At 37.8% G+C, this 14,629-nt stretch overlaps 1 protein-coding gene across 2 annotated transcripts in view; it reads right to left on the bottom strand.

The window, feature by feature from the left end:
- UNC5C (unc-5 netrin receptor C) overlaps positions 1 to 14,629 on the bottom strand; it is a 363,690-nt gene that overhangs the window by 148,274 nt on the left and 200,787 nt on the right. For both annotated transcript variants that reach the window (XM_084897119.1, XM_084897120.1), the window contains exon 2: positions 7,243 to 7,464. In XM_084897119.1, the coding sequence (XP_084753245.1) occupies positions 7,243 to 7,464 (222 nt within the window). The remainder of the gene's footprint in view (positions 1 to 7,242; positions 7,465 to 14,629) is intronic.

Raw genomic sequence — 14,629 nt, 5'->3', positions numbered from 1 at the left:
CATATTGACCTAGTATATGGGGCATGTGCTAGAGAGTTTGATTAGGAACAGACTGTACTGAAGCTTTTGACTATATTACCAGAGAAGATGTACTTTGCCCCGTGGAGAAAAGAAAGCCATTAAGTATTTTAAGAAAATTAAAATGATTTAATCACTTAGACCTATAACGACCTAGAGAATGGATGGCTAGTAGAAAGGCTGAAATCAAGAAGGGATGGGAGGCCTCATAAATAAACTAAAGAGTATACGATAGAGGCCTATAATAGGGAACAGCAGCAAGAATTAAAAATGAAGGTTGTTTTGTGGAAGAATTCTGAGGTGAACCTATCTGTATTTGATGATCACTTTGTCCGTTGGAGTAAAAGATAAAGCGGAGATGTCTATTTTTGGTGATGGAGTGGAGACAAGAGGCATATGAGAGAGAAATACAAGAGAAAGAATATCAATTGTGCCATTCCTGCAATAAACAGGGAACTGAGTGAGCACAGCTTATTTGTGAGAACTCCATTTTGAGAAATGCAGTTCACTTAAATTTGTGCCCATTTATAACTTTGCCTCATCAATCTCTTTCCCTGTCAGGGCTCACCTTTTGTTATTTAGACAAATGTTAAATACACTCAAGAATAAAAAGAATCAAAACATAAGCAGTATCTTAAGTTATTACATTAAAGAATCACAAAAGACCATATTTGGGAAACCTGATATAAGGCAAGAAAGGCAAAGGAAAACATGAAAGATAAAAGTTTAGCTGAGCCAAAACTGGTTTGGCTCAGTGGATAGAGTATCAGCCTGCAGACTGAAAGGTCCCAGGTTTGATTCAGGTCCAGGGCATGTACCTTGGTTGTGGGCATATCCCCAGTAGGGGGTGTGCAGGAGGCAGCTGATCGATGTTTTTGACTCTCTATCTCCCTTCCTTTCTGTAAAAAATCAATAAAATACATTTTTAAAAAAGTTTAACTGACATACTGAATCAGATTTTCTTCTCCTAAGGAAAGTGCTCATTATATTACACTAGAGTCCTGGTGCATGAATTTGTGCACCAGTGGGGTCTCTCAGCCTGGCCTGTGGGATCAGGCTGAAACTAGCTCTCTGACATCTCCTGAGGACTTCTGGATTGTGAGAGGGCACAGGCCAGGTTGGGGGACTCCACAGTGCATGATTGGGACCAAGGAAAGATGCAGGAGGTTGGCCAGCCAGGAGGGGCTTCAGAAGGGCTCCAGGGTGTGTCTGACCTGTCCCACTCAGTCCTGATCTGCCTGATCCCAAGCAAGCTAACCTACTACTTGGAGTGCCTGCCCCCTGGTGGTCAGTGTACATTATAGTGAGCAGTTGAGTGGCCTTAGCATATCATTAGCATATTATGCTTTGATTGGTTGAATGGCCAACCAGTTGGCTGGTCACTTAGCATTTTGGGGTTTTATTATATATAACTAGAGGCCCACTGCATGAGGGCGAGGGGAAGGTGTCCCTCAGCTCAGCCTGTGTCCTCTTGCAATCTGGGACCCCTTGAATAGGGTCCTAGGCTGCCACTGCTTGCCATCTGTGTGGTGCTACCTCCCCATCCACACCACCGGTTGCCTTCCTCTGTGGGTAACAGGCGTGGGGTGTGATCTCTTGGCTGGCTTGGGCTTTCTTCTGCGGGGCAATTGCAGGCTGGCCTGGCACACCCACCAAGATGTCACTTGCCAGTGGCCTGAGCCTCCTTCTGTGGGGTGATCAATTGTGGGGCCCCCAGACTGATCACCCCACAGAGGGAGGCCCCACCCACCGCCTGCAGCACTGCAAGCTAGGTGGCCTGGGCCTCCTCTGTGGCCACCAGCTGAGTAGCCTGGGCCTCCCGTGATCGATGCCCAATAGAGGGAGGCCCTGCTCCACGATTGATCACTGTGCAGAGGGTGGCCTGGGTCTCCCTCTGCAGGGCAACCATGGGGCGATGACGAGGCCCCCCTCTACCAATCGCTTAGCACCCACCTAGGCTGGCCTAGCGCCAGTGCGTGTTATTGCATGGTCATCTGGAATGTCAACTGGAAGGTCGTTCTGCTGTTCAATCAATTTGCATATTGTGCTTTTATTATTATAGCTTTTTTTTTTTCTTTTTTTTTCTTTTATTCTTTTTGTCTGGTCTGTGCATAATAGTTTGGGCAGAATTTAGGGAGACAATGGATAAAAGGGCCAAGAGGAAGGGCTTTGAAATCAGAGTTCACTTCCTGCCTCTGTCCCCTCTTACCTGTGTGAGCTGGGCTAGTTTATCCTGCTGAGCCCTAGTATTCTCATTTACAAACAAAACCTAAAATTATATGATGCAATTGTTGTGGTGACTAAATGATCTAATACGTGTAAGGCATCCAGCATAAAGCTTGGCACTCATTTTATTGTTGTTGTGCTGCTCCTATTGATAACATTCTGCTAGTGATGTAAAGGGAAAATCCTTCTAAACTCCCTTGTTTCTTCTTGGAAGGGCAATAGTTGCTTTTTGATGATAAATCTTAGGTACCCTGAAAACAAGGGTTGAAAAGACTTTAAGTAAATAGAAAGCAAGCAAGCAGCCAAGCCTGAGTTTTTCTTAAAAATGTAACCTTAAATTTTTAAACAGATCAAGATTTCAATGGAACTCTGAAGAGACATAGTTATCTATTAGTATATTACCAAATCAAGAGCTTCTGCATATTGAAAATTTCTAAACCATCTAATCTGCTTTCCCCTTTTCTGTTTCTACTATTACATATTTGCAAGAAATGCAAATGTTGTTTAAGTGATGGAAAGGCAAACAATACCAGTAATGAATGAACTTGAATCAGTACATTTTATGATCAGTGGTATAGCTTTGCTCAATGAGTAAAATAATTGTTTGCTTCATACTTCAGAACACGTGAGTCTATTTAATATTCTTTATTTAAAGGGAATCATTCTGTGAGTTGGAGAAGAACTGGCATTATTATTCTGTAGTTTTTCAGTGTGAAGTTATCTTTGATGAGGATATATTTGAATGCAGTTGATTATTTTTCAGCTGCAAGGCAATATATACGATTGCCACTAAACATGCTTTCAATATCATTATTCTAAAGCGGAGATATCTATAAAAATTAATTGGTTTGCAATGACTTCTCTCTGTCCTGTCATCTGAGAACCAATTTGATTTGCTAAATACCAAGAAGATTTCTCCAATTTGTAATATATTTCAAGACTAAATGTATTCTAAGATGTCTTGTGATTAAGAATCATTAAGACCCCAACAAAACTATAATCAGACTGTTTTAAGTGGAGATTTGAGGATCAAATTTTCAGGTGTATCCAGCTTCAGAAGAAAAAAAAACACACAACAAAACAAAAACAAACTAATAAAACCAAGCAGTTCAATTTCAATACAGTATTTGATTTCACAGAAAAGCAAAGAGCTTTAAATATTAGAGACCTACACGTATCCCCCAATACTGTAGAGATTGGAGATTTATAATAGCAGGCAAAGAGATGCAATAAAGTGCTTTGGGCTTATCCCTTTTCACCCAGGTTTCATTATTTATTATGAAAATAACACATTCACAGAATTGGAAAAAAAGAATAAAATAAACTTCCTATCACCCCAGATTCTAAGCTGCCAACTACTTGTTATAATTCTTAAGAAAATCTCAACACATAGGCAAATGTATGTGTATCCTCTTACCTACATAATGAGGAATATACCCAATTCTATACTTCAGTTTTCACTTAAAATGTTATCTGAGAGATTTTACTACAGTTTTATATGTGGAGAAACCTCATTGTTTAAAAAGTGTCATAGTATTCCAGCCTAGGAATGAACAAACAGCCTTTGATACAGTACTGTAACAAGGGTACAATGGACAACCTTGCATGCAATCTTTTATCTTTAGACTGTCTAAATTTGTAATTAGTGAAGAAAAGGTATATATATTTAAATATTGATAGATATTTTCAAACTTCCTTCAAGAAAATTGTACCAATCTTATCAATAAGGTATGAGATATTCTCTATCCACTCCTTCAGCATTGTATACTTAATGCCTGTTTCGATCTGGACAGCATCTCCTTAGATGCCTGGTAATCATTTGCATTTCCCCCTATATCTCCATATTCAAACTCTGCTGAATTTTCTAATAGGTTGCTGATCTTTTGATTAAATATTTTTCCAGAGAGGGAGGAGTGTTGAAGGGCTGGGTGGTAAAGGCAAAGGGATTAAGCAAAACAAACAAGCAAAAACCCACATAAATATAAAAAACAGTATGGCTAATATCAGAGGGAAAGGAGGTTAGAGAGAGGTAGAAAGAGGGTCGGGGGAGGATAAATGGGAACAGAAGGAGACTTGACTTGGGTGAACACATAGTACAATATACAGATGATGTACTGTAAAATTGTGCACCTGAAACCTATGTAATTTTATTAGCCAATATCACCCCAATCCTATATAATAAAAGCATAGTGTGCAAATTGTCTCCTCTACTGGAGTTCTGGGAGTTTGACCAGTGGGCACACAGGGCCAGCCAGGGGAAGGGAGGGAGTACCCAGCCAGCAGCTGTTTGGGACCCTGCGAGTGCATTAATTTCATGCATGGGGTCTCTAGTAACTTTAATAGAAAAGAGAGATAGTTATATATTAATTAAATTAGCCCTTTGATTTATGTATGTTCACAGATATAACCAGGTGTTTTTTGTATGCTTGTTTTAGGTGTTTTTGTTTGTTTATTTGTTTGTTTGTTTGCTTTGCTTTTTGCAGACGGAGAGTCTGTACCTTGGCTTTGTGGTTTTCTTTGGATGTTCAAATTAATAATCTATATTAATAAAAGGGCAATACGCTAATTAGACAAGAAGTCATTCCTAACAAAGCCGGGGCCAGAAAGGAGCCAGCCTGGGTCTCAGGTATCTGCCATGGCCAGAGGAGGGAAGACTGGGTCCCGGGTTCCGGAGGAAAGCAGTGCCAGCAGTCGGGGGAAGGAAGGCCTACTCTTGCACGAATGCTTGTGCATTGGGCCGCTAGTGCTTTCTCATAAGGCTTCTCCATGTTATCTTCATTAAAAAGGCTTTGTCCACCACTGAAACCAACCAGCCAACCAACCAATCAATTGAATTTGTCTCCTAGTGATGATGGTGGTAATGATGACATTAAAGCCCTAACATCTATAATTTATTTTATTTATTTTAAATATATTTTTATTGATTTCAGAAATGAAGGGAGAGGGAGAGAGCAATAGAAACATCAACGATGAGACAGAATCATTAATTGGCTGCCTCCGACTCTCCCTACACCGGGTATTGATGCCAGAACCCAGCATGCATCCTGACCAGAAATTAAATTGTGACCTTTTTTACTTTTCCACCTGCTTACCTTGTGGGTTGAAAAATCATCTTTACTGCATTGTAAAATGTCTTAGAAGTTTGAGTATTCTCTGGTCAGACATTCTCAATATCAAACTATTTTTGTTTTTATTTTGAAAACTAGAGGCCCGGTGCATGGAATTCATGCATGGGTAGGGGCCTTCTGGCTCCAGCTGGGGCCTTCCTTCATTCTATGCTGCCAGCTGTCATAGTGAGCAATTGAACTCCAAATCTCCCAGTGGAACTCCTCAGGGGTCACTTTACATATTAGTCATATATATATTTCTATGTAGGCAATTTCATTAATTTAGAAAAAAAAAAAAAAGCCTAAATATGTTTGTGACTCTCATTTTAGCTTTTATGATTTCCTTCTTTTCTTATTACCATTAAAACTTCTGTGTTTGAAATCTGTACAAATAAATGAGCTAAAACAAATAAAACTCAATTCACTTGAGATTTTGAAGACATCTGGTGAAGTTATTTTCTGAGTAATTAACCAAGAGGTGGGACAGTTCCCTAAAGTCAGCTACTGTAGAGTTGGCTACCCAGTCATTTCTGTAGTCATCAGCTCGCATGCAGTGAGCAATCGATTCACAAATTGACAAACAATTGCATAGAGCTGCCACCTGAGTTTTCTCAGTCCATTTGTGTTACAGAAATATATGCCTCACATGTGTTTTAGAAAGATGACTCTTCTCAGCCTGCCGACAGTCTATTTCTTTATGTCCCATCACCTCAATATACTCTTTATATTGTAAGAGACATTGAAAGTGGACCCCCCTCAAGTGCTGGTCTTTGTTTGCCCTTGGTTAATCCCATATTTGGATACAAATATGATCAATTAAAATTTTGAAAACATATATCCATATTTAATAATGAAAATGAAGATATTTCAATGCTTCCATGTTTGTCATATATGGCACTCTTTAGCTTGGAAATAATCAGCGAAGTTTTAATATTTAAAATACATGTCTTCATCTTATAAAATCATAGATCTGGAAGTAATCCGAAAGTTCACATTGTTATTCTCCCTACTGGAAAACAAAAACACTTAAACCACTGCAGAAAGGTATGTATCTTTCCAATTTAAAATAACTCTAGGAGATTCCACAACTCTCTTAAGTTTCCCACTGTGGAGTAAATAATTGCTATCAAGAAAGTTTCCTTTATAGCCAATCTAAATTTCACAGGTTATTAAAATCAACTTCATCTTCTCTATGCTTTTATTATTTCTGTTAAGAATATGTACAGAGCAATGCAAGCAGGAGTTTTAAGGATGCCAGGAGCAAAGATACGCTGATCAAGATGCATCTTGATAGATGGTGACTGCACTCACCATTGCTCCTCTTTTCAATCTATTCTACCTCTATTCTCAATCACTCTCTATTCTCAATCACCCTCAGTTTAACTTTAGCTAAGCTAAATTATTAGGATTCATTCTTGAGATGTAAGTTAAGAATATAGGATACTTTGAATCTATAACATTTTAGATTGTTTGAAAAAATATAAGGAGAAATTATCCCTGTGAATTAACATTGGAGAGTCATCTACAGAAGTACAATTTATCCAGAGTTGAAAATATTCCATAATCACAGGCTATTTAGACCTGACACCAGTCTTGACACAGAAGTGAAATTGAACAGCATCTTTCACTAGGGCATTTACCACTTGTTCAGTCTATTAATTTTCATTATTTATCTTAGCATGAACTGTGTTTTAGTTTCATGTAATTCAACAGGAATCAAGTCAAGATTTATCACATTTTTCTTTGCAATGCATGAAAGATCACCAAATATTCAAACTTTTGGCCACAGAATAACTCAATTTTTGTTTTACTAATTCAAAGGACAGTATGATGACATGCTAAAGTAGTAAGTGGATCTGAAATAGTAGTCCTAATGCAATGGCAAACTTACCAGAGGTTTCATCTACTCTCTCATCTACTATGTGGTCCTTCTGATGAACCCACTCACTGTTGCACTTGAAGTAGATCTGGGTGGCGGGGCTGGCTTTACAATACAGGTTCACAGGCTTGTTCTTCACAATATAAGCTTCTTCAGGCTCGATCAGGAAGTGTGGCAAAGGTTCCGGGGGGTCAGATGGAAAAGTTTCTGGCAGCTCATGAAAAAAGTCATCGTCTGGTAAAACAACAAGAAAGTAGAAAATGTTCAAAATATAGTAAACACCTGCATTTTACTTGTCACATGCTTAAAAATAATGCATTGTAATCTAATTAAGCAATTTGAATGACTGCTATGCACAGGCAGTACGCTAGGTCTGTTGACTGGCTACTCAATTAAGGATTTAGATTATTCTCAATTTTAGGCATGGCAGAACTCAACATCGGGGAGAACAAATGTCTTGCCCTCAGCACAAAGGTAGGAAATAGCAGAAATGCCATTCCTCCCACTACACAGTGTTACCCTTGAGGGTTGATAAGAGCAAAAGCAAATTTTGAAAAATCCTTTTGAAAAGTACAAGCTTCATAGGCAAATCTTTGCAAGGAGCTGAGAAGAAATATTAGAAACATGAATTAAGGATCAAATCTACCATTATTTTTAAAAATGCACCACATGACATATTCATTCATTCAACCACAAATATGTATTGAGTTCAGAATTATGCTAAGTACTAGAAATAGAGATGATAACTTCAACCCAGGCAACAGGAGAGCCACAAAAGAACCCAGAATCAAGCAATACTGCTTGATCTTAATTTTAAACTACACCTAAAACATTGTATGTGAAATATGAGTAATCAAACCTATTTTCATTATATTACTAAATATTATTATGAAGAACAATAGCCTCATTTTTATATCACTGAAAATTTTCAAGCATATTGCTGTCACATGCTATTCCAACATTGATGAATAAACAAAACCTAAAACCCTTGAGATATTTGCACACTTTAAGGTACATTCTCTTTTAATCTGGGTTACGCATAATTCCAAAATAAAAAAAAATAATAAAAGTGCCTTTAAAAAATCCTATTACATTTTATGAAAGTGAAATTAAAAACAAATAGTCTTCCAGCCCAGCCAGTGTGGCTCAGTGGATTGAGTGTCATTCCATGCACCAAGAGGTCATTGGCTTGATTCCTGATCAGAGCACATGCCTGGATTGTGGGCTCGTTTCCCAATAGGGGAGATGCAGGATGTAGCAATTGATATTTCTCATCAATGTTTCTCTATCTCTCTCTCCCTCTCCCTTACGCTCTCTCTCTAAAATCAATAAAAAATGTATTTTTAAAGAGAAGTCTCCCCATACACTATAAATAAGTTAAGCCTAATAATTCTCTTCTTATTTATTATTAATTCTCTATGTTGATTAAGCACCCCAGGCTATATGTAAATTTAAAACTCTGAGGTCAAAATTAAAAGTCTTTACAAGTCCTATTCAGTATGCATACTCAGTAGCAAATAAAGGGCATGGTATTGGTAAAGACTGATTGCTCAGATGTTACCTTGAATCTCTCATTTCATCGGGCACTCAGTTGTTGACCTGTTTTGGCTGACAGCCAGTGACTATGTGGATGCTTGTCCACTAAGGACCCTGGCCTGGACTTTTCATGTAGATCATGGGATAGCTGTCAATCAGTAATGTACCCAGTCTTTGCCTATTTGTTTGGCAGTAAAAATTGGCTTTACTTGCATCACAGACAAAACTAGCTTTCAAAGCTGCTCTATAATGATAAATTCCTGACACTGGATGTCAATGACATTCCCTGTGGCTAGCTTCCTTTCTCACTTTAGTTTTTTAATTTGCTTTCTTTAGGCACAGCATCATTTCTGGTTTTTCTATTGTTCAACAGCAGGATCCAAACTGTTAGAGAACCACAGGATAACTTTGCCTCTGTCAATTTTAGCTGCTTTGGTCAATATGCAAGAACACTCAAAACTGCTTATACAAACAATAGTTCAGAAAGGCATAGGAATGGGGAATTGAGATATTAGATCCATCAGCACGGAGCTGATGTCTTGAAGGCATTGTTCAATTTTTTTCTTTTGAAGCACTTCCTGTTTTATGTAATGACAGACTGCAGATAATCAATAAAGCTTCATAAAATATCAGACTCCAATGCTGTAAAATGTTAGCTATTGTTTTTAATTATTGTTCATAAAGGCAGAGGGTCAATTGTATTTATTTATACTATTCAGACACATAAGAACTTGCACATGCCTTTCATAATAATATATTTATTTATTTAGGTATGCAAAATATAAAAAGCCTTCCAAATCATTGATTTAGAAGGTGAGACTTGTTCCTTTAGAAGGAATGATGATTACAAGACATCTGAAGGTTATATATCTCCCGATAGTATTCAATAATGTAACAAAAGTACTTATACATTTACATTCTACAGAAAGATAGAGAGGCACTAAACATTGATTACCCTGCCTTGCCAAAGCATGTATTTCTTTTTTCTTATTATTTACTGTAAACTACTGTGAGTCCTAAGGGAAGCTGAGGAAGTCACACATATGTCTTCAAGTCAAGAGACACTGTTAGGTTCAGGGGGGGAAAAAGTAATTATTCAATAATGTACTTTAAAAAAATATGGACAAAAAATATGGACAAACTAACTTTGTATTTCCTTAATTTGGGGTTTTAAGACAAGAAGATTACTACAAGTAAAGAAAAATAATTTCTATGTCTTGGTACGAGGCTTTATAAGGTGTTGATTTTTCAATGTGCTTACTAACATTTAAGGTGCAAGTTATAATAGGAATTATTTCTATTATTTGAAATGTTTTCATCATATAGTAAATCCAGTGTTTCTTTTGCATATCATTCTAGCTCTGAAGGAATCTCATGCCTTAAATTTTATCTAGAAAGATACGTTAACTAACCACAGCATATTAGCTTATTAATATTCCTCATAATATGCATACAGTATATTTAAGTCTATGCTCTAGATCTGTGTTTGGCGAGCTGCAGCTCGCAAGCCACATGAGGGCTCTTTGGCCCATTGAGTGTGGCTCTTCCACAAGTTACCATGGCCTGGGTGAGTCTATTTTGAAGAAGTGGCATTAGAAGAAGTTTAAGTTTAAAAAATTTGGCCCTCAAAAGAAATGTCAATCGTTGTACTGTTGATATTTGGCTCTGTTGACTAATGAGTTTGCCAACCACTGCTCTAGATGAATATGACACATAATTTCTAGTACTTAATTCAGGTGTTGGGAATGACATTTATGAAGATAATTTTTGAGATTCTGTGTCAGTAAGGTATGTATAGTGGAAGAGATATAACAAAATGCAAATGGGCTGTTCAGGAATCCCTCACTTCTTCATTCACCACTGTTAGCCTGGATACCCTGCCCAACCATGGAAATCGGCCCAGATAACTGCTCCCTAGCCTTCAGGTTAAGCCTGCTAAGTGAACACTTTCCTTGCTTTAGACAAGCATGGTGTCAGCATTAAATTTAAAATAAAATGGTATTTCAGAAATTGTCTTTTTATGAAATGTACTCTGGAATTTTTTTCTAGAGTAAGTTTTAAAAATCGAACAAGCAACCCAATTCTCTTCAACTGAACATATAAAGGAAAACTTCTGAGTGTTTAAATAACCAGCATGGTTACATCTATATGTATTTATCAAGGAAAAAATGATCCTAGCTAAATGCAATTTGTATTTAGCAAGACAAAAAGGACCATGTACAAATTCCTCTTCAGGGACACTTAGTTCCTCTGCACTATTCATTTGCCTGGCACATATGTGGAAGAATCTACTTCTCAGTTTTTGCAGCCAGTTTTATGAAACTATTCCCAATGTTCAAAAGCCAGGACTATACAGAAACAAGGGCTTCACACTAAAATAAATGCTCTTTGAAGGCGGGGACTATGTTGTTTTCATGTTTACTTTCCATAAGTCTGGCATAGTACCAGGCACACTACCGCAGATCAATAAAAATCTTGTAGAAGCATAAATATTATGACAACTTTGATCATTACTAAAAGATTCACAAGGTATTTTAGAGCTTAGAATGCCTAAAGTTTGCCAAGACCAGTTTGACTCAGTGGATAGAGGGTCGGCCTGCAGACTGAAGGGTCCCAGGTTCGATTCTGGTTAAGGGCATATACCTTGGTTGTGGGCACATCCCCAGTAGTGGGTGTGCAGGAGGCAGCTGATCGATGTTTCTGACCCTCTATTTCTCTCCCTTCCTCTCTGTAAAAAATCAATAAGAGATATATTAAAAAAAGAATGCCTCAAATTCGGTACAAATATAGTATTATAACAATAACATCTACAAACTAACTGGCTATGAAATTTGTGTGGCCCATTGCAGAATGAAAATCCGGGAAACCTTGTTAAAAATGTATTAAGAATTCAGAGGTAATGATGACAGAGCATTAAATCTCACCCAGGTCCTGGGTGACAGGACGGGCCCCACAGCCCGGAAGCTAGCTCTGTCTGCAATGTCAGTTACTATGCCTTCTACTTCCCGGGGTGTCTGAGAAATGACATTATATCTCTGCTAGTGAATATTCATTTTGGAATGCATTTGGTATTTCTCAGCTTCTTAATGGTGATTAGATGTTTTCTGGAAGAAGATATGGCTTTTCAAAGTATGAAACTGAGACTCCAATCAATTCTCTAAGCATGGGTGTCTGCAATGGTGTGCAAGTGAAAGTGTGCGGTTTTATCTGTTCATCTTTTCCTTTTGGATGTACCCGAGTGCCCATCTTGAGCCTGATCCAAAACAAGGAATCCCTGCCCCACTGAGGGAAACTCTCTCAAGTCACTAGGGGACTGTAATACAAGGAATAATGAGCTTGGAGAGTCTTCTTTGAACTGTTTACTGAGATCAGTTCATTGCATGAACTTCATTTTATTGTACTAGTAAGCCAACTTTCTGATATTAAGATCGTGCTGAAAACCTGGATGCTATGAAATAATGATTTAATTTTTAAGTAGGCAGAACATTGAGTACTTCCTATTACCACTTTATTTCTTTTAAAAAATATTTTTTTTTATTTCAGAGAAAAAGGGAGAGAGAAAGAAAAGTAGAAACATCAATGATGAGAGAGAATCACTGATGAGAGAGAATCAAGCCTCCTGCTTGCCCCTTCTGGGATCAAGCCCACAACCCAGGCATGAGCCCTCGACCGGAATCGAACCCAGGACCCTTCAGTCTGCAATCTGATGCTCAATCCATTGAGTCAAACTGGGTAGGACAACTTTATTTCTTAATAAAAACATCTGAGCCAAAACCGGTTTGGCTCAGTGGATAGAGCGTCGGCCTGTGGACTGAGAGGTCCCGGGTTCTTTTCCTGTCAGGGGCATGTACCTTGGTTGTGAGCACATCCCCAGTAGGGGCTGTGCAGGAGGCAGCTGATCGATGATTCTCTCTCATCGATGTTTCTAACTCTATCCTTCTCTCTTCCTCTCTGTAGAAAAAATCAATAAAATATATTTTAAAAAAACAAAACAACAACAACAGCAACAAAAACATCTGAAGAGGCTCCCAAAGTCTTCGGGTGATCGTAGGAACTCAATGTGTATTCCAAATTCTTGCACTGGGGGGGAGGGGCGGGCACTAAGTTGTCAGTCGGACAACCTTAGTGCTGCCATGGAGGTGCATAAAGGCACACTCAGATGCTGGCATTGACTACATGATGCTATTTGGGCAAAATGACTGATTGCTACGATAAATACATTGCTACGATAAATACATTTTCTACATGAAGTTCATTCAAGTTAACAAATAAAGTTTTCTGAGTTGACTTTGTGTTGTACATTGAATTCAGTATTAACTTCACGCTATCATTGTGTTGTTTTTTTTTAAATTTAGATATAACATAATTATTCATTTTGCTCTCCTCTAATACTTGACTTAACTTCCTACTATTACTCAATAGTGCTATTGGCATTGTAATCTAGAAATCTGGTAAATCTCAGTATTTCCTTTCTGTTATTACACACAGCCTTTTGTTTGGTCATTTATATACAAGAAAAGAAAGCTTTGCACCTGGCATTATTTTTATAGACTTTCATTGCACCTAATTCTCGACAGGAAAATATTGTGCTAGGCGCATCCATCTAGGAAGCTTTGGTTGCTGGTTTTATATGCTATATATCAAACCTTAATTTTCATCAACTTAATACACAAGTTTCTGTATTTCAGAATCATAAGACTTAAACTATTATTGCTTATATCATAAAATATAGGACTATTATCTCTTTGTCAGAGACCTGAAACATATTCTGCTGAAATGGAATTTACTTCCAAATGATTCAAGAGCAATTTAAAATGAATGACTGCAAAGCTAATTTTATCTGCATTTGGCTGCCCATCCATCAGAGAGATAATTCATGATATATTATAACAAAAGACAGCTGGAATTAACTATTTGAATGAGACTCCAGCTTATTTTTTTTAATATTTTGATTAAAATATCCTTTGGAAGACAAAGACTATGGTCTATATTTCAAGCAACATATTAATGGATTCATCATTTAAATTTAAGTAGCTGAATATATAATGCCTTAAATGTATTGTGCAATTTGGAGATACTGAATAATTTCCAACTTCACAAGAAGAAAAAAAAAACTTTTCTGCTTTTAAAGAGACACTTTCTAAGACATGTCCATACACTATTCATGGTGACATGAAGTCAGCACACTATCTGACGTGCACTTACCCATGAACCTGAGGCACGTCCTTCTGTCTCAGTTTCTCCTTCTGCCCCAGTTTAGGACTTTATGATCTCTGACTTTTACTAATATAACATTTTTCTATGGTTTTCCTGCCTATCCTCTCTTCTTCTGCCATGTGTATATATTGTCTCTTAGGAAAGTTTTTCAACAATTTATTTACTCTCTCCCTCAAGTAATTTAACAAATACAATATAAAGCAAGATGGCAAGATTTTTTTTTTCTTTCAGATTAGCTCAAAAATATTGAATGATTGATGTGGGGTTAAGGCAATGTGAACTTTTATATACTGGCTATGGTGTAAATTGGTATTATAGTAGAGATAATTTGACAATATAAATAAAAATTAAATCTCCACATATCTCCAACTAGGTTATCCTCCTAATATGCACTAACCACTAAGGGACAGACACTCTGACCAGTAGGTTAACTTGCTGCTGGGATCCAGCCAATCAGGACTGAATGAGATGGGATGGACATGCCCTGAAACCCTCCCATGGTCCTTCCCTGACTGGCTAACCTTCTGTGTCCCTCCCTGTCCCCGATCATGTATCAGTAGGGTCCCTCAGGTTGGACTATGCCCCCTCGCAATCTGGGACACCTCAGGGGATGTTAGAGAGTCAGTTTCACCTGATGGTGGAACAA

Source organism: Pipistrellus hanaki (genome assembly GCF_964339955.1).
Source record: "Pipistrellus hanaki genome assembly, chromosome: 1".
NCBI lineage: Eukaryota > Metazoa > Chordata > Mammalia > Chiroptera > Vespertilionidae > Pipistrellus > Pipistrellus hanaki.
The sequence above is the reverse complement of the archived record's forward strand: the minus strand, read 5'-3'. Positions and strand labels throughout refer to the sequence as shown.